This window comes from Mesoplodon mirus (assembly GCF_964341445.2).
Source record: "Mesoplodon mirus genome assembly, chromosome: 4".
Lineage (NCBI taxonomy): Eukaryota > Metazoa > Chordata > Mammalia > Artiodactyla > Ziphiidae > Mesoplodon > Mesoplodon mirus.
Window position 1 is genome coordinate 122,865,873 of NC_138979.1, and position 27,483 is coordinate 122,893,355.

The 27,483-nt window shown below is 37.5% G+C and overlaps 1 protein-coding gene across 4 annotated transcripts in view; it reads left to right on the top strand.

Moving 5' to 3' along the window:
- Positions 1–27,483, top strand: part of AKAP6 (A-kinase anchoring protein 6) — a 607,701-nt gene that overhangs the window by 466,467 nt on the left and 113,751 nt on the right. For all 4 annotated transcript variants that reach the window (XM_082617945.1, XM_082617944.1, XM_082617947.1 and 1 more), the window contains one exon: positions 13,867–13,987. In XM_082617945.1, coding sequence (XP_082474071.1) covers positions 13,867–13,987 — 121 coding nt within the window. The remainder of the gene's footprint in view (positions 1–13,866; positions 13,988–27,483) is intronic.

The following is a 27,483-nucleotide window of genomic DNA, read 5'->3' on the forward strand; positions in this document are numbered from 1 at the left end:
ACGTATATTTAAAAAATTTTTTTCTGGCTCAATTTAAATATTTAGTAGGTGATTATTAAAGAGTAAAAGAGTATAATGAAATTTAATTATTTCATAGTTTTAATGACTTGATAATAATTATACTCATAAAAATGGAAACAGTAACCTATTTCGCTTTTATACTTGAGCCAGACAACACGGCAGAGAAACTGTTCCCCCAAGTTCTATTAGATGTTAATAGCACAGTATAAATCTATGGGGTGTAACTCTAACCAAAATATTCCTTGAAAAGGCAGGAGGAAAGAAGTAAGTGCTTATGGTTCTGACGTGACTTAAAATCCAAATTCAAATTTGGGGGATAAATTAAGAACACAGGTTACAAATTCTGTCTTGTGATATAACCCAAGGTCTAAGAATGCAAGAAAAGAATCAGAGTCATAATTCTTTTTTAGGAAATGGGAGAGGACTTTTGAAATTTTAAAATTTACCTATCTATATAATTTGTTGCTCTATTAAGATATTTTTTATACATAGACATGTTATACATATATTTGATTCGTCTTATACGATTCAGAAGACATTTATTCACAAGAGGACAAGCATAGCAGCAAATAAGAAAGAAAAGGTTAAATCTTGGAGCATGAACAATAAGCTGTTTTGAGGCCTTAACGTGCTTTAATTTTTCTAAATGCCTAAATAGTCTCTGGTGTACCCACAACCACAAACTTTAGGTCACATTTTCATGTTTTCTAAAAGCGCTGGGGGTTGAGCAGGCACCATGTGCTTCTGACCTCGGATTCCAAGGGCCCAACCTGAGTACTTACTCTGGGCTCCACAAATCATAAATCTGCCCTGGAAATTGCTTAGTTAACAACAAGCATTGTTCTGTAAAGTGGGAGTACGTGAACTTGCCTGATATCCTTTGTTTATGCTCCTTAGGGTGCTGAAGGCTGTGCATTGTGCAGAAATTTAACAGTGTGCTAAAGAAAAGGCAGCTATTTAATACTAAGGACAAAAAGCATATCCTCCTTTCTATTTTCTGTATATATACAGAAAACCATTGTTTGAGAAATGTATGTGGGTGAGGTTATCTGGGGTGTCCTGCCCCTAAGACTCTTTGCTCCCACAGTTGAATCCTTAATTCTGAAGCCTTAAGAACACAGCCTTGTAAAATTATCTGCTCCAATGATACATAAACTTCATTAACCGTTCACTTTGTTACATAGAATGAGCATTGTTTCTGATAAGCAATTGTGGGAATAGTGTGGGCTTTCTAGGGTCTTCATTCCATATGCAGATAGATATCCAATCTACTAAAGAGAACATTAAGTTAGTGATACAATTTGTATATTTTCATTTCCTCCCCGTGCCTACATGCATGTGAAGAAGAGTATGTAGTTGAAAAATGTATAAGATTACTCCAGGGAAGACTCAGCTGCTAGACTGAATGGAGATCTTAAATTTCTAAGAATTTTGCATAACCAAAGTATTGTTTAGAAATGAGTTTATAACCTTTCTGGCTTGATGAAAAGGTGTGTGTCAAGGTGATTTAACACAGCTTATATACAGCTGTGAAATGTGTGTTTAGCAGTCTTGAATATGTGTGGTGGGAAGATTTCCCCAAAAGTATGTGAACCTGTGTGAGCTGTAGTAACAGAGTGTGCCCCTCTGTGGGAGACTCTGGGCACTGGCTCCTGCATCACAAAGTGGGAAACCATGGCTTCCTGTAGGGACATAACAAATGCGTGAATCACTGGTGATTCTCAGTGGGAGCAGGTTGTTACTTTTGATTCCGGCTGATTTAAATGAAAGCTTATAGATTGTTTTGTTTCTTTCATCCAGTCAATATCCACTGAAGACCTACTAAGTGCATGGCATGATGTTCTGAGGAGAGTCTGTCAAGAACACTTACAATTTGTGTACTTTGTAAAGTATAACCATCTCTTTTTGTAACACCTCTTTCTATCAAGGAGTTATCTGATTTCAATTTTGTAAATGAATTTCAAAATCTTGTTTAATTCATTAAGTAGCATCCGTGTCAAGACTTAGTGTAGATTAAAAACCATGTCTTTTGTTCAGCTTATAAATGATAGCACTGGGAGGCAGAAAGGCGGGGTGACTGGCTTGTCCAGCACCTCAACTCAGAGTCCTGGGTCACGATGCAGTGGACAACCCGTAAAGTCACACTTTGCCCTCCCTCTGAGAATTTCATTCAGACTCTTGATAAACATTTTTCCCCCTAAAACACATGTTATGCATATTCCATACTGTATAAAATTTAAATTATGATATCTTCCTACTATGGAAAAATGGAAGAGTCTTAAGGCAATTTCATTAAAGCCACAAGGAAGTTTGGGCAAAAACATTGCAAAGCAGGCGGTAAGTGAAAACAAAATTGACTTCATTCATTAATTTGATGAATATTATTAAATACCTCCTATATGAAGTGCAGAGATGAAATGGTCCCTGCCCTTGAGGGACTCACAGTTTGGTAGGAGGAGCCAGATCTGTAAACAACATGTAGTAAAGGATCACAAGTGCTGAGTTAGAAATTTGCTTGGAGTCAGGACCAGGGCTCAAGGAAGGCGAAGCTCAGTGCTGACTGCGGTAGGGGGAGCTGGAGCAGATCAGGAAAGACAGCAGAAAGAGAGGACTCTGGAGATGATTTTCGAAAGACGCCTAGGTCAGAGGAAGAGTTTTCCAATTTAATCTGAACAAACATTTATTGAGCACTTACAAAGATAGACCATAGTCCCTACCTTCATGAAACAGTCTAGCAAGAGAGTGCAGCATTAAGCCAGTATTTGCCTGTGCAATGAGGAAGAAGGGGAAGCAGAGGGTGCCAGGGAAGCTCAGAGCAAACAATGTGGACTCCATGAGGCAGGGTTGTGCCTGTCATGTTCACCACACTCAGCCCTGCACCCTGGAATGTGCTAGGTGCTCGGTGAACGCATTGATGCATAAATGAATGACTAAAACAGATCTGGGGGTCTGAGAGAGGGAGCAAAGGTCTGGAATCATTAGACTACCTACTGTTCCATATGACTGGAGAGGAGGGTAGAAAGTTGGAGGGGGGTGGTGAAAAATAAGGCTTAGGAAGAAAGTGAAGTCCAGATCCTAGAGTTAATCACTGAGTTTATGGTTCTTAACCAGGATAGTCCATCAGGATTACCTATGCAGCTTTTAAGCCAAAAAATGCCTGCCTGTCTCACCTCCCTAAAAATTCTGACTCAGTAGGCAGGAGTGGCCCAAGATGTATTTGATGCCCTCTTCCAGTTGAGAACCATTGCCCTAGTGGTTTTCAAAGTGTGGTCTCTGGACCAACAGCATTAGTGTCTCCTGGGAATTTGTTAGACATGCACATTCTGGGTCCCACTCCACATGTACAAAATTGGAAAGTCTGGGGGTGGAGACCAGTAATGGAAAAAGTGGAGACTGGATTGGAGGCTAAAGCCAGAAAGAGTCGATAAACCTTGGATGAGGGGAATGAGGGAGAAAAAAGAACCACTCTGATGCTCCAGTTGCTGGCTCAAGGGGGAGAAGGAAACTAGGAGGATTTGGATTCAAATGATTTTCGTGTCATTCAACAGTTAATAACTCTTGAGCAACTAGGAAGTGCAGACTCTACTAGGCACCGGGGATGTAGAGACAGTGGGACCCAAAGGGTGGCAGGGGCATGTCAGTCAGGAACGCCTGCTAGGAGAAGTGTCATGGGGGATGGCCCGGGTCAGAAGTGACAGCCAGAGTGTCTCCCACAAAGGAGACAGTGTGTACACACAGCTGGAACCAGCCAAGGATCCCAGCAAGACCAGACTGGCAATTTTCAAACAGTATTCTGTCAGCAGTTGGGAGAACACGTTGCCATGGGCAATACTAGACAGCGATCTGTTAAGAGGCTATTCCAGTTATCCACGTGAGAAATAGTTAGGGCCTGAGCTAATAAGACAGCAGGAATGGAAACTGAAAGAAGGAAGTTGAAGACAGGCCCTGGTCACTGAGTTGATGGGGGGCATTTAAGACAGCTCCTCCCCTGCAGGGGAGGAGCCGGGGGGCGGGGAGAAGCTGAGTGTTTGGGACATAGTCCTTTTTATGATCTGCGTAACATCTAAGTAGAAATGCCCAGGAAGCAGGTCTGGAGCTCAGGAATGTCTTGGGCTCCTCAACCATCAACACGGACAGTATGGTAACTGTGAGGTGGTAGAGGCTGAAAGAGCTAGGAGCTTACCTTGTGGTAGTCTATCCCATAAAATCTACCCCAGGTAGACATAACAGTATCTCTAAGAATGCTCGTTTTAAAAGATATGGCTAATAGGAACGTTTTTCTTTCAGTTAGACTCTTTCAGGCTCTATTATAGAAGCCTTCTAAAATAAAAACTACACCGTTGAAAATTCCATGTGATATCTTGATTAGCAGGAATTGAGGACTACAGTTGACTATTATTTTCTGTCTTAAAGCTGCAGGCAACATGTCCTGATCCTAGATATTAGAATGCATTAGGTCTGCTCTGATTGCTTCCAAATGCACAATAAAATTTATTTTTAGGGATAGTCATACATTCACTCTAGTCTAATTTCTTAATGGAGGAGAGAGAGCATACATGATTAAAAATTAAAGATTGGAATTCAAGTTGGCACTCTGCTACTTTTTAGCTGTGTGACCTTGATTGGGACACTTAACCTCCTCAATATGCAATATCTCAGTCTGTAAAATAGTAATATTTTATTATTCCTATTATTATTGTTATTTTATTATTCCTATTATTAAGTAGGCTGATTATTATCCCAGTCTACTTCCCATGCTTTTTGCAGCATAGAACTACAATAATCAATAAGAAAATGTCTAAAATACCTGGAATGTAATAGCTATGTGAAAAATTAGTTAATGAAATATGCATCAGAGCAACTACTATGTTGCAGGGAGTTGTATGAGGTGCTAGGAATGGAAAAAATACATATGACTTAATCTCTACTGTCTAGTGAGGGAGAAAGACAGAGACACTCAGATACAACCTTATGAAATGATGGTCAAAATTCCAGATAGACAGTATTATGGGGAGACTTAGGAAGCTTGCCTAATCCAGCCTGGCTAGAAGGAGTCAGGGAGGTTTATGGGAGGAGGGAACATCTGAGCTGTCTTAAAAGATGCATAGATACTAGCCATTAGGAAAAGGTTGGGTAGAATGAGGGTGAGGATTTCAGGTGTGTATGTAGGGGTGTGTGTGTGTGTGTGTGTGTGTGTGTTTGTGTGCATGCATGTGTGAGTGTGCATGCACGCACATATTAAGGGTTACCATAAATAATAATTTGAAGCAGAAGGGCATGGAGATGTTTCCTGACTCTGCTTACTGGGAACAGGAGGGAATCCCAAGGGAGCTCTTAGAGACTTCTGTTCTTGTGGTAAAGTTCTAGAAGATACCTCAGTCTCAGTCATATGCCAGGCTTCCCCTGGTTGTAGGGGAATTTGGGCAATGTCTACAGATGGATATGTAGTTAAGGTTTATGCTCTGTGTGTAAGAATACAGGAGTATTCACCCTGTAAGGTTTTAGCATAAATTTTACTTCCAAATACAAACAATATATATAGGTTATTTCCAAGCACAACAGGCTGAACTCAGTGAACTTTAATTAGACAAAAGGCTAAACGTTCAGCAGGAAAGATGAGTCCATTTTCCTTTAGAAAGAGAAGTATCCCTGGATCAGTGTGAAAACATACACAGATATATATATATATATATACATACACCATATATAAAAAACACTCCCAAAGAGGAATGATATTGACAGATGAAAACAAATATATCACTATTTAAAACATTGCTTGATTAAAGATCAAATTTGACTCTAAATTAGTTATGCAATAAGATACACTGAATGACTGTAACTACCTGAGAAGCGATATAATCACCCCTGGATTTCACTGCAGCAGGGTGAACTTTCTAGTTTTCTGTTAAGCAAAAGGCCAAAAATATCTCTGTGCAGTGGGATGAACATTCATGCTCACTCATATTCTCTCTCTCTCACACACGCACACACAAAGACACACACACACACAAAATGACAATTTGGAATTTCTGCTCAATGGGTGTTTTTGGAACATTGCTACATAAAATGTTTTCTTTTTGGTACACACCAGCCATAAAATGAAGTACTATCTCTTACGTGTGCCAATGTTGAGAACACTTTTGCAGATATATCACTAGACAGCCCAAAGAGACCTTATGTCCACCCTGCATTTCTATTTTCTTCCCCTGATTCTTCCCCTGTCTTAAACTAATGAACAGCTGCTCAGTGTTCAGTTCCGGTTCTTTTTGCACCTTCTCTTGTGCTGTGGTGTTATTGAACAGTAAGATCTCAACACAGCCTGTAGTCAAAGGAGCCAAAAGGGCCTGACTACCTTCTGAAAAACTGATATTCTAGGTACTATGTGATTATTAAAATAGGTCTTTCTGGGCTGAAAAAAAAAATCTCACCAGTATAAATGTATTCATTTGGGATCATGATATTATATCCTTCTAATGTGCAAATATATTAAACTAATTTTAGACCTAGACAGTCTTCCACTTCAGTAATCTAATGCCATCCATGCCAGGAGCCAACAAAGGGTAAACCAGAGAGGTAGTGGCATAATTTCTGGGGAAGTAGTATTTCAAAGTTAACAAAGTTAATGGTAAAGTCAACAATTATATATATATATCCTTTCCATCTTAATAATGTTCAAACAATTTCTGTACTGCTTTGGAGAGTTTATGGGGTCTGTTGAAGAAGGAGAGAGGTATGAGGGAACCTAAGACAAATCTAATCTACCTCATTTTAATGTGCAGAGCTTAATTATTTTCTTCAAAATTTATTCCTTTATGCATTCCCCCACGTCTTTCACAAAGGATTTAAGTCAACTTACAAAAATATTTACAATAAAATAGAATAAATATTTGACTGAAGTAAGTTAAGCAAAAGTAAAATATGTGTAAGAAAACAACAAATGCATATTCTATGCATGTCCTCAAGAAGGGCAATGATTTGGCTCTAAGCTTTCCACATCCAAAGAAAAGAGTGAAATCTCATCCATCAGAAAATTCATAGTGTCCTAAGATTAAAAATAATATATAAAGCTGGGGAAACACAGCTGCTTATGCCATTGAGTCCTGAGAGGAATTTCTCCTGTAGTTCTTCAAGGAGAAGATAGGCATCTGTGAGACTACATCCCTATAAGAGAAAACAAATTCCCAAGGCAGTTTTTTGATGTAGGCTGCAGAAGTGATGGCAAAGCACAATTCACTAAGAGCCGTTCTACAAGTAACCAGAACCCTTTAGTCTGAGCATAGCACTCTGTGGCCAGGGCCAGCCTTGATGGAGGAGATAGACAAAGTCACTTTGGGAGAGGTCTCCATATTAAGTCTGCCACCAGGTTTTTGTTAGGGATTGGGTGGCCGAGAGTTATTTCTAGGTTATTTACCTCCTACCCTAACCCTGAGGGTAAATATTCTCTGTTGCTTGTTAAATCTTTGAAAAACAGGGAGGCCTAGGGTGGAGTAGACCTTTTACCAAAGGCTGAGCTGCCCAATGCTCACCAGTGTGCCAGTAGCAAGTCTGGATCCAGCCCCCTCTAACACACAGACAATGACATAGGAAGGTTTATATCTTTTTTTTTTTTTTTTTTTTTTTTTTTAAACAGCATCATCTCTTGCTTTGTCTTTGGATGTATGGGTTCTCCCATTTGTGTTAGAATCACTACTGATTCTAAATTCTTCAGAATGTTTTCAAGCTTTTTGGCTAGAACTTAGTCCAGTGTATTATCTGAAAATTTAGAGAAAGATTTGACTTCCTGACAGCCTAACAGAATCCTCTAAATACGTCTAGAAATTTACATTAGTATTTCTAATTTTATGGCTAATCCTGGAGGTTAGAATTTTTTTGCTTTATGGCTTTTATTTTAATAGCAAGTGTTTATGGACAGACTGTCCATGAGACCATGAGAAAGTGGGGCCAGTCATTAACAAATCTGTAGGGTTGATCTTATTTTTCTTAGACATTTTCATATGTACATGGGTATATATGAGAATTGAGAAAATTACTGCTGGAAAGAACTCCATATTCCTTTTTATTTATTAATGGCAAAGGCAGGCTGCTTTTCTCATGAGGAAGTGGCTCATGAATTTTCATTCAAAATAGTAAATTAGTGTCCACACTTTAATATGTTTAGAGTGGAAAGGGATTCTACATGCAACTGTGCATATCAGATTTCATGTCTGGAAAGCTAAATTTTATTCTTTAATGATATTATGATTGGGCTAGGTGCCACTCTTGTATCTCCCTTCTGTGCTTATGTGACACATGGAATAGAGGATGATGGGAAATTCTAATCTATTATTAGTATTTTACTTCAGTAATATTCTTAAACTATTTTTTTACAAGATTTTGTTACCATTACCTTTAGTGTCATTTTTGAAAACCAGAGGCAAACTTCCTTGAGCAAATAAAGTGAACAGTGAACACATAATGAATATTTGGGGAAAGAATCAATATGCTAAAGAAGCTAGGAAAATTGGATCATTTAACAGAAGTTCCAACATAGACAAGCTGGTATCTCAGGAACCTGTCTTGTGTTTTTGGATGTGTTGGTGTGAAATGAACCATTAAGTTTACAAAAGATGGATTCTTAAATGCTCCAAAATATGTATTACTCAGCCTTAGGTAGGAAAACTTCCAGGGCTTTTTAGTATTATTTTTTCTTCAACTAATAGTTGCTCTATTTTGATGATTTCTTCATTTGGTGTCTGGTTTAATCAAAATTCCTTAGTGGACCAAGCTGGAACCTCATATATTCACACACACCTCCCATTGATTTCACTTGGGTGAAACTTTATCTTTTAAGCAAAGTTTAAGTTGAAATGTTGAGTTAATGATGCTCACTTTAAATACCAAAGGCTGAATGCATTTATGTATTCAAACACTTAGCTGGTCAAACGTAACTCCCACCAGGGTTTAGAGGAAGGATCATTTCTTAGACTGTGCCAGCCTCACAAATAATACATTGCTATCCAATCTGCAGAAAAAAATGATACTGAACAGGCTTGTTAGTATTTTATTTCTATGGTGAAAGGCCCTGGAATCTTTTTTTAACCTTAAAAAGAGAGAAAATGGTGGACAAGATGTTGGGAAATACTTTTAGCAATTACCATAGTAGTTAGCCCAAATTTAGAAATAAACTCTAAAGAAAAAATTGTACATTTATTTTTCCATAGCCTTTTCTCTGTCTCTATTAGAATTTCTGACCATGAAATAAACACATAATTCTGTATTTGTCTAACAAAATCTGACTTTGATTTAGAAGACTTTCTCCTCATACCATGATGAAACTTTTAAAGCTCCGAAACTGGTTATATCATACCTACAATAGAATGTCCAACTCTTTAGTTGTGAACCCTTCAGGTATATGGCAATTTAAAGGAAAAATATCCGGAAGAATAGCAGTTTGGTCATGTGTTTGATTTATAACATCTTCTTAGAGTATTATACAAGTCTGCCTCGTAACATTTTCATAGAGAGTATAACATATTCATAGAGTACTGAAAAGGTGTGCTTTGAGACCTTTTAACATCTAGGAGATTATATATTTGAGTGAATGAGTTGACATGAACCCAAGCACATTTACAAAGAAAATTTTATAAGGAATATCCCTCCAAAAGAGTAATTCCTGTACTTGTAGCCTTTATAAGATTCTGAACTACTTGCCACAATTTGTCACCTCTCTCTCCCTTTTAAAAAGAGGGCGTTTGTCACCAGGACTTCAAAAAAAAGTACCTGGTTCTGAATTCAGTTGATTGAATCAGCATATTCTTCAAAGGGATGTAGAACTGTTAACTAGTTCTATGCTACCCCTGATAAATTTACTCATCTATGATCTTTTTTGTTTTCCTGTATAGTAGCTGGCATTTTCCCTGGAAAACATCTTTTATAAAATTACTAGTATACAGCACACCTTTGCAGGTAATAAACATAAGAAAGTAAGCTACTTCCTTTACCCAAGGATTTTCCTAATATAATGAGCACATTAAATTATAGTCATTTCAGAAGGTTTCAAAAAAATCAACAAAGAAATTCTAGTAATTTATTTCTGATTTGCTACAAAGTTATGTATTTGATTTCACTAATTTTGGAAAACTGTCAGGTTTTTTTCTAAGCTGTGAATTAACACATGGCAAAGAATCTGAAATCAGGCACAAATGCTTAAAAAATGTTTTTGTCTTCCGTATTAGGACCTTATGAGAATTTGTTGTTTAGAAAACACTAGCGCCGATTCTGCACTTAATGAAACAAACTATAGAACCAAAGCGTTTGCCATATTTAACAAACTCAAGCCTAAATATTCTCAGCTAGGATGAAAATAGACTAGACTGGAGGAAGTGTATCTGTGTTAGGTTCATTCACCACTCGCTGGTCTCCAGTGTAGACCATCCGAGAACGAGCCTGAGGTACATTTAACTAGAAGAAATGGCTTTTGTTCTAAGTTCTTTGATAGGGAGAATAATAGGAGAGAACAGCTCAATGGATATAAAGACATGTTAAAGAGCTAGTAAAAAAATTCCATGATTGTGAACATTTTATCATCCCATATGCAGTTTTCATCTATTTAAAATCTACTCATAAATCTCCTTTAATTTTTAATATAGAAGCAGGATGTGAGAGTAATGGGAAGGCAACTCACATTAATTGAGAATATACTGCATATAATCATTTCAAGTAAGCAAATGTACCATTGTACACTGAAGGCAAAATCTCACCTTCAGAATGAATGAAGTCTGTCTATATTGCACTGGTTGGTATTGGCATTTGGGGATGAGATGTTATCTCTATTACATACTGCTCTTCTGAAGTCATTCTGGTCCTACTAAAAGTTTTTGGTTTCATTATCTACATTCATTCATCATCATTTCCCAGGTACTATCCTGGGCATTAGGGATACAAAGATCAATTCATACCTTGCCCTTGAATTGTTTAGTCATAATCAAAGTTTCTTTTTAAATCATACACGTATAGAAAAGAAAACAGGCTTCCTTATTATCTCTTACTGATTGATAATTTATGAGACTTCCTAAATACAAACTTCCCTGGTACAGCAAGGGAAAAAAACCTGGTTTTAAGATCAGAGTTCAGGCTCTTACACAAAATGCTTGTAGCCTCTCCTAACAAATTAACCTTCTCTTTAGGGAACAACTTCTTGGGATAAATGCTGTTTTTCAGATTTCCTATCCCTCTCCCTTCTTTTGTGCAGGATGACATCTGAGCATATAGTGGGCTTACATGACCTTGTGATCCTGGGGTACGGTGAGGCCCCCAGGCTTAATGTGGCCCCCGGGTGCAGGCTGGTTGGGTTCAGTGAAATGGGTCTTGCCCCTGACATTATGAGGTTGCTCCCCACAGAGGGCTGTGGCTGTGCTGTTATCTCTTGGCTTGGTCAGGAGGTATTTCCTGCTGACTAAGCCTCATCTCAGCCTTCACTGGCCCAGCCAACTCCCTGAGGTCTGGCTTCAGAGGCCCCCCTGGCTCTCCTTGCAGTGGGGGTGGGGTGGTCATTGTGTCTCTGTTGCCATGGCAACACCTCTGTCAAGTTCACCAGCTGAACTCCAAGAAACCTCATGGAAGGATGAGAGAAGAGTCTCCTCATGGGGGATGAGAGAACAGGGTAGCAAAGGGAGTCCTGACCACAGCCCTCTGACTACAACATCCCCACTTCAGGTTATTGTGAGGACATTGTTTAAGGCAATCTCCCAGACTTCCTAGCAGGAAACAGAGCTGACATCCTGGTGCTTTTGGCTTTCCCTTCAGGTCTTAGGCCAAGAGAGGGGCGGACACACATTTGAGCACCTGCTCCTCTTACCTTTATTTTGTTCTTAGACTCCAAATCCGCTGAGATGGAAGGGGTGAGTTTTTTCCTTCCTTTACCCTTTGCTTTTATTATTCCCCTGGATATTATCTCCTGTATGCAAGTATTAGGATCATACTCTCCTAATTTGGGGGATGGCATTCCACCTTTCCCCTGTCTTTACGGTCAAAATGTGGGAGGGTGCGAGGAGAGAAAAACAATGAACATAATTCAGGAGGTATTTCTAAATGACTGTGCCCGTCGTGTGAGCAAATGCTTATTAGTCATTCCTTATTAGTCACTCATAGAGTGAATAAAGAAAGCCTGATGGTTTATGTGTCCCTGTTGCAGTGGTTTTGGCTTGTTTGTTAGTATTTTGAAATGGGATACTATTTCAGATTTCACACGTATGCTGTAAGTCCTTGCTACTCCAAGTGAGACCCAGGACCAGCAGCGTTGCTAGTTGCCAGCACTCATTAGAAACACAGAATCTCAGCCCCACCCTAGAAGTACTGAGTCAGTATCTGCATTTCAACAAGCTCCTCAGCTATGCCGTGTGCACATTAGAGTTTGAAAAGCACTGCTCTAGACCACCTTAGCCTTACTAAAGGTTTTGGCTACATCACCTATACCCATCATTGGCATTCAGTAAGCATTTATTAATTAATTCTATGTGTTAGCCAGTGATAATCCTTGTCCTGGGCACTTATGGTTCTAATCAAGAAGCTTTATAATTATGGTAAAGTAATTAAAATAAACTAGACAATTCTAGATCTCGTCTCCTTCATCACCAGACACACCTTAATTTTTTTTGACAAATCTATTAATATTAAATTGTAAGTTATGAAAAGTGGATGTTCATTTTCTTGGAAAGCAGTCATTTCATGTATAGAGACAGGAACAGGGTGGTAATAAAATGCTCACTTGATAAATTCAGATTCATACCTGAGGCTGCTGCTTCATTAGTGCTGATAGGGTTTTGCTCAGTTAGAGTTTGACAAGACTCTAGGATTTCTTTTAGGGGGATGATTTTGGGGGGAAGGACACAGTCATAGTTTTTCATTCTGTGCTTTCATTTTCTGATCACAGTGTTTTAGAAGAATCTGAGCTTTACTTATTCACCAAGCTTTCAAGAGAGAATCACATTAATCCTTTTAAGCTCCTTATTCTAATGATTTATTTTGTTGAAAACCACAGTGATCCTCCTTTGAATTTTAATGATTGCTGGCTATTCAGAGATTCATTGTTTTGACTTCCTGTCCTTACCTTTGTTTCCTACATGTCTGTGGGGAACACCTGTCTCATACTGTATCTGCCCCTGGTTCTCACTGGCTTACCAGAGTCACTCAAGCCTATCCCTGAGTGTTAAGCTGAAATGCTGGCTACTCATCCATGACAATATATGTAGGATATATGTTTGCAGAGATAGGCAGGTAGACAGCAGAGGGACAGATAAATGATTGAGTCATTTCCCAGTGAAAATAATATTTTGGATATGATAGTACATTGTGATCATTTTAGAGAAATTAGTTGAATTAGTATTCTTAATCATGAATGTATTGGGATGCAATATCTGTGGAAAATCTAGTCATAGAGAAAGGGGTTTGAATGTTGAGAGTGCTGTTTTTACCCCAAGTTCTTGACTGTGTAACCTTCACAAGGCACTGACCCTCCATTTCTCATTCTGTTAAATATGGCAATGCTCTTTTTCAAGGACATAGTAGTAATCATTTTGTTCAAATGCTGCAAATCCTCAGAAAGGGTGAACAAATGGAAATAGCCATGGTATGTCTCAGGTATGAGCATCAGAATTACATGTTACGTTTTCAAAATCTAAGAAATGGCTATGTCACAAGCTTGAGTTCCTGTTTTGCCCTCTGTTTAACCACACAGAGAATTTTTCCTTCTCTTTTTACAGGTATCACCTAGGAACATCATAGGTTTTCAAGAATATATTATTGTAATATGAGATTTTAACAACTACACTGTATTTATGCATAATACATTTTGTGCCTTATCTTCAGGCTTCTGGACTTTGATTCAGAATATCAGGAGCTCTGGGATTGGCTGATTGACATGGAGTCCCTCGTGATGGACAGTCACGACCTGATGATGTCAGAGGAGCAGCAGCAGCATCTTTACAAGGTTAGAGCTACCCTTCTTGTCTTTACCTTGCTGTGGAAGATCTGATTAGCCTGACAAGTCTTTCTCTCAGGATATCTTTTGCTTTCATTGTATGTATCATGGTGTCTATTAGAATTCCCTTCCCTGTCCCCAAACTCATTTCCATCCCTTGTGTGCTGACAGGCTGCATGGACATCATAATTGCAAGAAAGTCCCCTTTATCACATTCTATTTGGTGTAATTCTATAGAAGGACAAAGATTTATCTTTAAGATGAATAGCAATAAATGAAACTGCATTAATAAGTAGACTAAAACAAAATGAAGGATAAATGGATTGGTAACATTTAACAAAATGTGTTTTGATTGGAGCACTCAGGTGGATTCTATCCACCCCTCAGATCTTTCCAGAGATAAAAGAAATTTGCCTTCTGTTTGGCTTGCTGCTTCCGGGGTACAGGCCTTGTCCAATTTAATGTTTATTGGTGTTACGTAGTGCAGACGTTGTCAAATTAAGTCAATATATTTGCATGTGATTTAAGAAAACTGGCTTTGTACTCACATATTGATTGTAGGCAGTCCATCTAATAACTATCTATATTGTTTTCCATGTCTGTTAATTCACCCCTAGCTTAATGTGTTTTACCAATTCTATTTAAATAGTCTTAGAAGTTCTTACAAAACAACCATGTGATTTTGACTGAAAAAAATGGTTGTAAGATTCAGTGTCTGAAAAAGCAGTTGGGGAGGGTAGAGGGACTTTCCACTGAAATATCAGACTGCAGTAAATCTTCCTCATTTAGGCAATTTTTATTGGAGTAATTCTGACAGTTGTCATCCTTGAATTGCTTTGAGCATATGGCATATTTCAAAGAGCAGATTGTGAATCATAAAAAATAAAATTAATAACTAACCACAGAATCAGCAATAGTATAATGACAAGAAACAACTACCCTCTAGCTTTTTAAAATTTCTTATAGAATAAGAAGTACATTCAAGGTCAAATAAAAGTTGTCTTCTTTCTTCTCCAATTTTTATCATTTTAAGTTACCTTTCTTTAATATATTATTTTAAATTTTACCTCCTCTAAAGAGAGAGATTTATTTTCAAGGGTCTGGTAGACTTTAATTAGTGTCTCTCGGGGATCATCTTAGTTAAGAGAAGATATAAGCTCCCTAGGGACTCAGCAAATGGTGATATTTTACTCCCTAAAGAATTCTGTCCAACATTAATCAAGTTTGTTGACTACTAGCTGTTTCCTATATGGATAGCTGTCCACATTACCCACAAAGCTACCATCTTCTGGCCTCACATATTGTTAGAATAACAATTTCAACCTAATGTAACCAAAGCCAGGTGATTTCGCATTTCATGCCGGGATCAAGAATTATGTGTGAAAAGTGCCTATAAATCTATATTAATTTAATGGTACAAAAATATTTGTTTCATTCCTAAGACTTAAGCATTAAAAGTCCAGCCAAAAAAGAAAAAAAAAATACTAAAGTTATCTAATCATAAGCCATTATCTTAGATTTTATTTCATCCATGATGCCAAATAACATTTCTTTTCTTCTTGATGCATTTTGTATTTTGCACATAAACCACTATTTTTTTTTAGAAACAGTGCTATTCTTTGTCAAAATCACATTCATATAATTTACATCACAATTAATAGGAAAACATTGAACAAAAAGTGCAGTCTTCCTTTACTTGTGGTTTCCTTGTAAGTGCTCTGCCTGAGAATTCCCATTCTGGCATATTGCAGCCCATTATTCCACCCAGTCAGTACTTCTGGATTATAGTATTTTTCCAAACATTTTTATACTGGGGCTCTTCATTTGTGACTCATGTCCTCTGTTTCTTCTTTCAGATGCTCAGCATATCTAAGCTCACTAGACTAGCACTGATTTTGCATTAGGCTTGTAAACAAATTGAAGATTATGTTAGAAACCAAGGACAGTGCTATAGGTTTGTAGAGTGTCTCTCTTTATATAAGCTCCCAAATTATTCCAGAGGTTTAGAAACCTCCAAAGCAATCCTGAGGATATTGATGAAGGAGTCATTTAGAACTTGGGGTGGCTCCTGAATTAGAAAACCTGAGGGAAGAAAATTAATTTCAGGTCTTCTTTGCCAAGAATCCCCAGGGATTCTTAGGTTAGGTCAACATTTTCAGAGTCCCATTTCTCTGTTCTAATCTGCTTTTCTAGGAATCAACAAAACTAACGCCTTGGGAGAGGGAGGTTTGGAGCCGGTTGATCACAGAGACCCCTAAAGGACTAAAGCTTTTCAGTTGGTCCCTGGCCTTTCTAGGCTTTCGATACCATTTGAGTCTACCTTAATCATCTTTAATCTTAAAATTTGTTGGCCCTAAAAATTACCAATGCTTCATCAGCATTTTTCACCAAGGGCACCATTGACATTTGGGAAAAAACAATTTTTTATTAGTTTGTGCAACCTTTCCTTCCACTACAGGACATTTGTTATTCATGTTCCTCTAGTCATTGTGACAACTCAGTTGGACACCCAACTCATTTCACAGCATTTTCAATCTATATCAACTTATCTACATCATCTTCATTTCTTAAAATGCTTGTATAACAGCAAGAAAAATGCTTTGCCCTTGTATTCTTTGTTATTAAGCAAAGCACCTTACATGGTTGATATTGAACTAATAGCTGTTGAGTTAAAACAATTAAGGATGGGGTTGAAGCTCATGATCCGTGCTATTAATGTAAACAATGAGGGTGAAAAACTTTTAAGAGAGACCTTCAACTGAGTGATGGTAAAATTCCAGGAACTGTAGATCAGGACAGAATCATTATTCCTGTTATCACAGAATCTGAAACTTTTGTTCTCCTTTCCCTGGGGTGGGGCTCTCTCTGTTTCGTCATTCAGCTGATTTCCTGGCATGGATAGGCATGCCCCGACCCCAATTCTGCATTACTCAGTCCTAGGTTGATGCCTGAAAATCACCTTTGGAAATGTTAGGTTAGAGAAAAGATAGTAAGAGGGTCGTCAGTGAGTGTGAAGATTTTTTAGCATTTTCAACGTTAGACACCACCTTTCCTGACCTTACCTGTTTATTTTATATTCTTGTCTCTGCTAGAAAATCATGTGACCTTAACTCCTAGATATGGAACTTCTGATAAAGACCCCAGACTATTCATTCAGCAGACCTCCTGAGTGGAGCACCTGTTATGATATCTTGGTTACCCCAAACCAACAAAATATTCAAGGAACTTTTAAAGGAAGAGAATTAGGTTTAACAGGCAAAGAATACATAGATACAACCTCACATAATTTAGAACCTTAATATTACAGTGGGCTGTAAAGTGGATTATCTGTTTAAAACATTTCTTGTTATTTTCAGATTGTTAGGAATTTAAGATTCGTTTTCTGATTAGTTTTAAACTGCAGGGCCATTAGAACAACATGATTCTTATTAAAAAGTAACCACTCCCTTAAATATGTTTTCTTCTTTGTTTGGAGACAGTGAGACATACTGCCAGTGTCTTTCCTTCCCCCTTCTAGGTCTGGATCAGCCTCAGAATGGGGACCTTCTGAAGCTATTTTCTAATAAACATTGGCAGTATCATCAGCTTAGAAAACACAAATGTAGTCTTTTCTCATTTTTTTCTTCCTCAATCTGAGAATCAGCTCCAAGGAGAATTTACTCCCACTCTCTCATTTTCTTTCTCTTCATTCCTGCTACCTTCCTAAGTAGGACAATTTAATTTGTCAGAAGTAACACCATGATTTTTGAAAGTTCAGCTCCTATTTGGACTAGCGTTACGAAGCCAGAATTCATAATCACAGGGAGCTGTCTGCATGTGCATTAACTATTAATGGAGAAATATTTAAAACCCACTTACAAAGGAAAAGCTTCATATTTTCACATCTGCAGATCAAAGGTGGCATTTTTCTTGGGTTCAGGGAAGCTCAAGACACCTCCTCCTCCATCCTATATATTTTATAGACTAAGTGACCTGGAAGCAGCTCCATGATGGGAGAGCTGGAGGCCAGGCAGCGGCTGTTGCTGCCGCCTTGCCCTCTGCAGCAGGCGCAGCTGGTTCTGGAGTGCCGTGAGGCTGTGCCCTGTCATGGGCTTCTTTCCTTGCCACAGGGAACTGCTGTTCTCTGCCACCTGCAGAGCACAGGTGACAGAGCCCCTAGCCGTCCTGGATTGGTGTGGGGTTTCAAGGGTTAAGTTCAAGGGCCAAATTCAGAAGTTGTAGGCTGGTGATTATTGTTATAATTAAACAAGAGCTGTTTTCAGGTCGTGTGAGGCTCACTAAAACACCACATTTATAGATTTGTTCCTCGAGTGAATGGCTTAGCTCCTCCTCATCAATAAAATATTAGATTATATTACTTCTCAGAGGTTAAAAATAACCCTTCCAGCTTAAAAAAAAAATAACAGTATTAACACTCACTTCAACCAAGACCTGTATCCTTTCAGGGAATTTACACTGAAGATGCTATACTTAATTTAGAGGGTTGGTTACTCATGTTTTCTGCTTTTATGGGTAAAATGCAAGTGTCCTCTATCTTTCTCCATTGGCATATCTGTAAAAATATATCCTGTGTGAAAAAGGAAAAGAACCATTCATTCTATATGATACAATGCTCACTCAACATATTAATTGCATTTTTATTTTGTTATTGGTTTGAGGTTGTAAGAACTTATAAGAATTCACAGGGGAATAATAAAAATATTTTTAATATGTAAGTACAGATCAGAACTGGGCAAATATATGTAAGCTGGATTCTATTTCTGTGAGAAGAGTTAATATGTAGGCACATAGACTATAAGGTCCTGTACAATTACTAAAAGTTTATTCTGGGTTTCCTGGTAGTGAAAGCAAAGAGGGAAATGTGGTCAAATGCTAAATTTACATTTTCCACGAGAAAAAACATTATACTTCCTTTGGAGAAATTGTTTATTTTGATACTTAGAAATGAAGATATTTTCTTTTAGGATTTTTTTATATAAGGGGTTAGAATGGTATAGTAGAGAAATGCCTAACCACAATATTTCTTACAAGTAGATTTCTGAACTTAATACTTCTGACAAATGAGTTAGTTATTTTTTCTCTGATTCTATTGCCAGGTAATGTTTAGAGATTTTGAGCATAGCTCTCGCCCATAGGTAGCTCTTTTCAATGATAGTGTGACCAGATGGAATTAATGAAAGGACATCGTTATTATATATTGGAAAAGAAGAGGTTATTAGTAAAATGAGAAAGAAACATAAACATTGAAGAGATGGAAAAGCAGTTGAAATTAGTTAATTCAAAGTTAACCAAAGAAAACAAGAATAAAGGATTAAATTAAAATCATGGGTAGATGAATGAATAAATAAGAAAATGCTAAAAAATCAAATACAAACAAATTTTTAAAACCAAAACATTGAAAGAAGAATTGTTTCAGGAAGAAAAGCCATATACAAGAAAGGGCTAAATTTTAAAGGAGAAAATGTTACTTTAGAGAATTTGGGTATGTATTATAAGACAAGCATTATGACTTTTAAAAGAAACGTATATGGAATGGGATAAGAAATTCTGGGGAATAAGAAATACAGTGTAAAAGAAGAAAAATGGGACATAGTTGACTTGTTATTTTATAACTATTGATGCCAAAATGATGCCAAATGATGCCATAGCTATGAACCAATCATAGAAAACAGATTAATCATGCTATTCCTATGTTTTATAAATTCAACCCTCTACAATAGTTCTCTTTCATTTTGTTCTGGACTACATTGATCTAAATAATTTCAAATGTGACTTGATACCTTTATGACTGAACTTGAGCTCTTAAAAATGTAATGTTAGGCTGGTCCATAGTCCAGGTCATAGTAGCTAGGATTAAAATAGAAGAAAATCCATGAACTTTAAAAAAAATTTTACAAGAATAGAAGTACATGTCAAAAAATTAAATTCTGTTAATTAGGCCTTATATTGGAGTTTCAGTATCAAAATTTTCTTCCTTGATTGTTCAAAATGAAGCAAATTACTAGTTATTGAAGCAGTCAAGGTAAAAATGTACCAGATATATCAGGCACAAGAACCTAATGATAATTTTTTACCTCTTTCCCAGTAGATTATTTGTAGAGCTTAATTGTATGTCAGATTAAAACTCCATTAAGATAAGAAGAATATGCTTAAAATCATTATAATATTTCAAAAAACATTATCTAATCTTTTTTAAAGTGATCAGAATGGAAAAACCTAGGCCACCTCCACTGCTATCTAGAAGTGAATTTGTTGTTCCATTTTTATTAAAGTTCAAAAAGTACTTAGATTAGCTGTCATATTAATTTGAGCTTTGATTAATCAGTGTTTTCTTTGAATACTTGAATATATGTGTATGTTTTTTTTCTTTCCTTTTCTTTTCTTTTTTGAGAAAGGGCAAAACTTATCCTGAAAATGATTAGAAGAAAAAGTAGATGGATGTGGTTTCTGAACAATATATGAAACACTATTTATGCTGGAGCTTATAATACCTATTTTCATTGCTTTTTTAAAAGGAAAAAAAAAAGAAGGATGTTAAGAGAATAGTATGCCAAGAAATAGCTGGCTCTGTGTGCAGAGGGGCAAGGAAGGGAAGCCCCGCCAGCAGTTTTTGTCTCTGGCGGGTGAGCCACTGGCCGGAAGGTGCGTTGGCTCTCTGGGCAGCCTCTGCTGTATTGTGCTGCTCCCTCTCTCCCTGGCCTGGCCTGCTCTGGCCTAGAGTGGATCAAACAAGCCGTGGGGAAAGTTCCCCTCATTTGCATCACTTCTAGACAGCCCTGTCTTACTCTTTGCTGACAGGAAATCACTGTCTTTGTCACCTTTTCTCAGGGCCCTCCTTTTGGCAGAGATGGGCCATGTGACCACGCTTAATCACAACAACAGGGCTGGCTCAGGACTCAATGACATGTTTTCCTCAGCACTTCAGTAAATGGGGTAGAGGAGTCAGTAGGAAATGACTACATTAATTTTAGAGAGAAAAGATAATTAACACTTGAAGGACTAATGCTACAACCTATGGAATTATTATTCAAATTGAAGTTAATTCATCAAAAACTTGTGAAAACTGTCTTCCCTAATGCAACTGTTTTAAAAAAATAAACCTTGAATAGTAAGATTTGGGCATGTTGGAGGGAGAGTGGGAAGAAGGCGGGGGAGAGAGGGGCTTTGGGTGGAGAGTGGAGAGGGAAGAGGGGATAAAGGGAAAGGGAAATCATAGCAGGCATTAGCTATGTTTGAAAAAGCAACTTAAATGGGCTAAAACTTCAACATTTGGGACTGAAGGCTGGAGCATGTAAAACGCTTACTTAGATGATATGAATAGGACACTGGCAAACAAAAGCAGCAGTGTGCTCCTAGAAAACTGTGCTTAAAGGAGTTTCCTTGGCAACAGAAATGCAGTTCCAAAAGTAGACAGAACTTTCCTCAGAAAACATACTATTAATAACAACCTTCCGGAACAACTTGGAGCAATTTGACAACTTGGCAATAATAATGCCAAGTGTTCTGCAAATTAATCTAACACATAACTGTTATGTTTCCCTTGCCCATAATTTTGCTGGACTCTACCTAGAACTCACTGCTTTTCAGTGGCACAAGTGTGAAAATTATTTCTAAATGTTGTCATGGAAAAAAGAAAACCAAAAGAAGCGCTAGTGGCCAACAGTGGCCAGTGATTGTGTTCAGCCTTTTGGAACCTACCAGAGAACTTGGTTTAATGAGATGAGTTTATTCCAATTAAAGCTATTACATTTAATATCTCATTCCAACAAAGATACTTTCACAAACAAAACTTGGTAAAGGGTTAACAGCCTGAGATTTGCTGTGATGTGAAGCACATCTTGAGGCCACTGGTTATATAAATGTAACACTTCACTAGATACGTGCTGGGTGTTATTTTTAAAAGCATCATCATTTCTTGTCAGCCCAGAGAATGAACTAATCTTGGATCTGCTTGGCCAATGGGAATCATTTGAATTCTCCTGAAGGCTATACATTTGCCAGCCAAGAAAGAAAGAATGTTCCCCTATTCTAACCTTTCTTGAGTCCTTGGATCTAAAGGTTAAAAGTAATCAATATCTCATTGTGCTACTTGGTTTCATGGTAATAAGTAATAACCATCATGTTAAAATCCAAATGATTACAGATAGCACTTAAATGAGTTGACCTGTTTGGGAGATTTTATTAATTGCAATCAGGATAATCATTAGAGTTTGCTAATAAAAATTTGGATTAAATTGTGAAAATTTCAGCCTTTAGCTTTTGAAAAATGACTTTTACTTAATTAGATGTGAATGTGCAGTGTTTCCTCCCCGTGTTAAGCTGAGATATTTGGCTTTAACTCTACATATTTGTAAATTTCTTTCTGGTTTTTATAAAATAAATTAGAGGAACATTTAAGTTCTTTACAAGAAAGGGCATTTGGTTCACTGCCACCTTTGGCTCCTGAACTGCTCAACACTATATAGATATGTTTCAGATCAGTGACTTAATGGAAATGTCCCTCACCTACTTTTTAGCATTTCCTTTTTTTTTTTTTTTTTTAATGTTGAGCCTTCTTTTAATTTATTTATTTTTATTTTTTGGCTGTGTTGGGTCTTCGTTTCTGTGCAAGGGCTTTCTCTAGTTGTGGCAAGTGGGGGCCACTCTTCATCGTGGTGTGTGGGCCTCTCACTGCCGTGGCCTCTCTTGTTGCGGAGCACAGGCTCCAGACGCGCAGGCTCAGTAGTTGTGGCTCACGGGCCCAGCCGCTCCGCGGCATGTGGGATCTTCCCAGACCAGGGCTCGAACTCGTGCCCCTTGCATTAGCAGGCAGATTCTCAACCACTGCGCCACCAGGGAAGCCCAGCATTTCCTATTTTTAAATTACTTATTTGTAGTGGTTATATTCATATGTAAGCTAATCTGGTTTGAAGCTAGAAAAAAAGTTATGTGTGATTAAACTTTACAGACAACCATGATAAGAACTGGGGGTTATTTATTTTGTCAAAAATAAGTACCAGAGTTTAAAGATGAAAACCAAGTATTGTCATTGACAAAGGGGTCTTAATATAAAAGGATAAATGTTAGGTTTAATATTTCATGTAATTACATCAGGAAGGCATTTGTTATCATAACTGTAACTACAAGGAAGTGTATAAGATATATATGCTATTGAATCCAAATATTTCACCTTTATTATCATTCTAGTTTTTACAGTTTGTTAGGATTTCATGCATATATTCCTAAAGCAGGGAGGTGGGGCTAGAAGGGTGCATAAATAATGTTTTAGTTATTTCAAAGGGAGTCCAGGTACCTGTTCAGAATAGGCTGGTGAGCCCTGGCTGGGGGTGGGGCAGGGGGCAGGCAAAGCTCAACCATAGCGCTTTTACAGGTAAACTCACTAACCTCCTTCCTTTCTGTCCTTGTTTTACTACTATGTCTAACTTTAAATCCTATCCTTAAGATTCATTTCTTTGTGGTAAAAAAAGAGTGTACTCTACCGGATGCAGATAATCTATAGGCAGGGGGAGAATAATATTGAATTAAATGCCAATTTTAACATCTAGTTTAAATGGAAAGACACTGAGAAGAGAAGATGGAGTGGGGAGTGGGGAGAGGGAAGAAATCCAGAAAAGGGACCAAGGACGCAGATGTTACCTACTTCACCATTTGATAAGAAGGGAAGTGTGTGTGTGTGTGTGTGTGTGTGTGTGTGTGTGTGTGTGTGTGTGTTATGAGATAGGAGTAGGATAGAGGGACAAAAAACTAATATTGGTCAAATCTTACTATTTGACTATGCCAGTGCCCTATGTACATTATTGTATTTAATGATCATGGATTATTTTCCCCACTTCATGTACTCTGAGCCTGAAATACAGTTAAGTGGCTAGCCTGAAAGACACAGAACTAGTTTCTCAGTCAGATTAGGCTAGGGTTTGCTGAGATAACAAACAACCGCCAAATCTCAAAGGTTTAAACCTGCAAAGATTTATTTCTCATGTACTTATACTACATGTCCATCACAAGTTGGCTGTGAGCTATCCTTCACATTGCTATTACTCCAGGAATCATGCTCATGGACCAGCCACCCTCTTAAAGATTCCCTCAATGTGGCAAAGAGAAGAGACTTCTGGAGGGTCTCACTCTAGTCACTAAATCTTCTACTTGGAAGAAACACATGTCACTTCCTCTCAATAATTGGCCCAAATGAATCACATGGCTCCACCTTACTCCAAACTGAATGGGGAAATGCATTCCTACTATATGCTGGAAGGCAGAAAACTAGAAATATTTGTTGAGCTGCACCAATAACTACCACAAGAAATAAGTAAATAAGTCAGGGTTTGATCCTTGCCTGCTCAGTGTTGCCCCATATCCTCTTCTCTACAACAGGTAAAATTCTTGCAAGAACATTATTTCCGCCCTCTTCATGAACTTTTTGTGCTAAGATAGAAAGAAGAAAGTCCTAAATATTTAGATGGTACATCTGCAGAGAAAACATGATGGGTTTGGGCTGGTTCTTTAGCCACTCATCAGCCTTTCTTAAGCACCTCAGCATCCTGGGGAAGTGTTGCCATAACAGGAGCCTCCTGTTATATTCTGTCAGATTCAGAAAAGCCAAAGCTGAAAATATTTATGTCATTTTGGGAGATGCACTAAAGGCAGCATTGCCTGAGGAAGATTCAACCTCATGGATTCTGTTATTGCCAAAGGGAGTCATTGAAGAAGTGTCCCCATGGAGAGATGCTCTAGAGGAATATCATTTACAGAAAAACCACCTTCCAGTCCTGTCAAGGAAGCAAATGCATTTCTCAGAAACAAGGGCATTCCAAGCATATTTTTAATAAAGTGGGCATTTGTGAAGCTCATACATTCTTAAAATAGACACTTCTGTGACACTCTGTCCCTAATGAGGCGCACTGGGAAGCTAAGAGGGAAGAGTGGTCTTGCTGCTGAACCTTGATTCATTTACCTAAGACACAACACACACACACATACACACACACACACATTTTCTTTTTCTAAAGCTAGGAAAGAGTCAACCAGACTAAAATCCTTATTGCTTTTGGGGTTGATTTCAATTTTTCTTTCAAACTTTCTCAGACCACAACTTTCTCCAATAGGATATCTATATACCCCTGAAACTCGTCTGAATTTACTACTTCAGCTGCTTCTTAAGTGGTTGATTCCATATGCTCATAGACATTTGCATAAAGCTTTGTGATTTGTGATATTCCCCTTGTCACCTCATTTTAGCCATTGAAAACTAGGAAGTCTGTGGAAGAGGTACACACACACATATTTATGCATACATGTATGTGTGTTTACACATATGCACACATATACAAAGTATTAACATGTTGAATTAAAAGAATCTTTCATCAAGATTGAATCTGGATGAAGTCAGATTCCTTGGACCAGACATGCTGGCTGTCCCAAGACATTTAAATCATGCATATATAAGTAACTCTACAAACTTCTTTCATATCTGCCAAGTTTCAGTCTGGAGCTCATTTCTATGTTATAAATTTTGGCATACTAGATTTTGCTACCTTCATTACAATAGAATTATCCCTTTCAATACTCACAGGTGCCTCCCTGAGAGAACCCTCCTTGAGAATAATTTAGCCATGAGTACTTTGTTATTAATAAAATGCATATTTTTAAATAATATGATAGATTTAAACTTTGTGGACTAAATTTGAGAATGAATGATTATAATTTTTGTTAGATTTCACATTCCAAGGGCAGGATTCATGTCTGTGTTGTTTATTGATATAGCTCCAGTGCTTAGCACAGTACCTGGCACAGTATAGAAACTCAATAATTATATGGTGAGAAACATTTTTCCAATAAGGCTTATTTAATAATCTATTAATTAGATCCTATTAATCAGAGCTATGCTATCAACTCATTACTTTTTCAAGAAAACAATCCTATTTTCATGCTGTGGTAATTGAGTCTAAAACTTCATGGCTTCCTCTTACATTATATATAAAAAGAAAAACAAAAATTTCTCTCCTTGAAAAACCAATGTGCATTAAGGATAGTTCTTAATACTCAGAGTACTCAGATTTGGCCAGGTTGATATCAGGGGAAAAAACAAGGTGATAGGGAAAAAAAGAGGGAGGGAGGAAGGGAAGGACAGTGACATCCATGTCTGAGACAAATGGTACAAAAATGTACAACTAATCACCATAATTCTATGGCTAGTTTCCAACCTTTCAAACCGTAGTATTCACTGATGTATTCTTGATTATGTAGACAATCTCAGTAGGATTGTTTATACATGTGAGGATAACATGAACCGTGCAAATGCGAAGCCTAATAATAGAATAATAAGTATAGGTAAACATGAACAGTCATTTGAAATGTGAAGTATATCAGCACAATTTGTTCTTGTACCATAGTTACCAGGAGATTTTACTGACACTTTCATTGTAGAAAATCTGGTTTGACTTCAGATGAGTGTGTGTCTAAAAATTTAATCATGAAGGGGTGAGAAAAATAATAGGAGATTTGGACTTGGGCTGGCTCTTTAATCCAAGTCTGTCATGATGAGGGTGAAGAGGGGAGAGAGTCTAAAAGACTGACTCATCTTTCCAAAGCGATAGCAAGCCAATTCAGAATATGAAATTTAAAAAACTAAATTTCACTTCTATAATGTCAAGAAAAAGCTGAAATGTAATTTTGAAACTTACTCCCACTCTTGGATTTAAAAATTTTATACTCTTCATTATTTAAAAAAATAATCCTCACATATGGTCATTTATACTTTTAGTGATTAATTGTAAGCTTTAATGATTTTAAGCAATAAAGAAAAGGTTAAAAGATGTGCCATTTAAAATTAGAATTTGATAAAGATTTGTGATAAATTCACTTCTTGCCCCTCTTTGTGTCTACTTTGGCATCCTTTTGGGTTTACTGTCTTCCCATTGAACTTTGTCCTTCCTCCTCAGCTTTCCTCAGCTGGGACATGCTGAGATTTGAAATAAGCATGAGGAACACGTCTCTCTGTATGGTTGTTCTCTCCTCTTCTTCACTCTCTTCAGCCTGGTGATACTAAAGACCCATTCCTTGAATCTCTGGTTTTCTTATAAGCCACGAACAAAAATCCTCACGTTCCTGAAGACTCAAATATAAATGAATCTCTAGAGTTGAGCTAATTGAATTTTTTCTCTACAACAAGGGAGTATAGCACAAGAGCTCAGATTTAGCTAGTATTTTATAACCAGTGTTTTGATGATAGTTTAAGAGGCTCCATCCATCCAAGTTTGGGTTAGAAAAGGAAATAAAGTATAGAAACACTGTCAGAGCCTTTTCTGTTTACAAAAAGATCCAAGGATACCATGAATAATGCCAGAAATTTCATGTGACAGCCAGCTCTTGCAGGATTTTTGAGCTCACCAAGTTCAGGAAATAGTTACAGAAAGCTGCCTGGAGCTCAAAGATTTTTTTAAAAATTAACTGAAGTAAATAATTGTGTTCCCTGTCCATTGTCCACACTGCTGCTCAGACATGTGCCC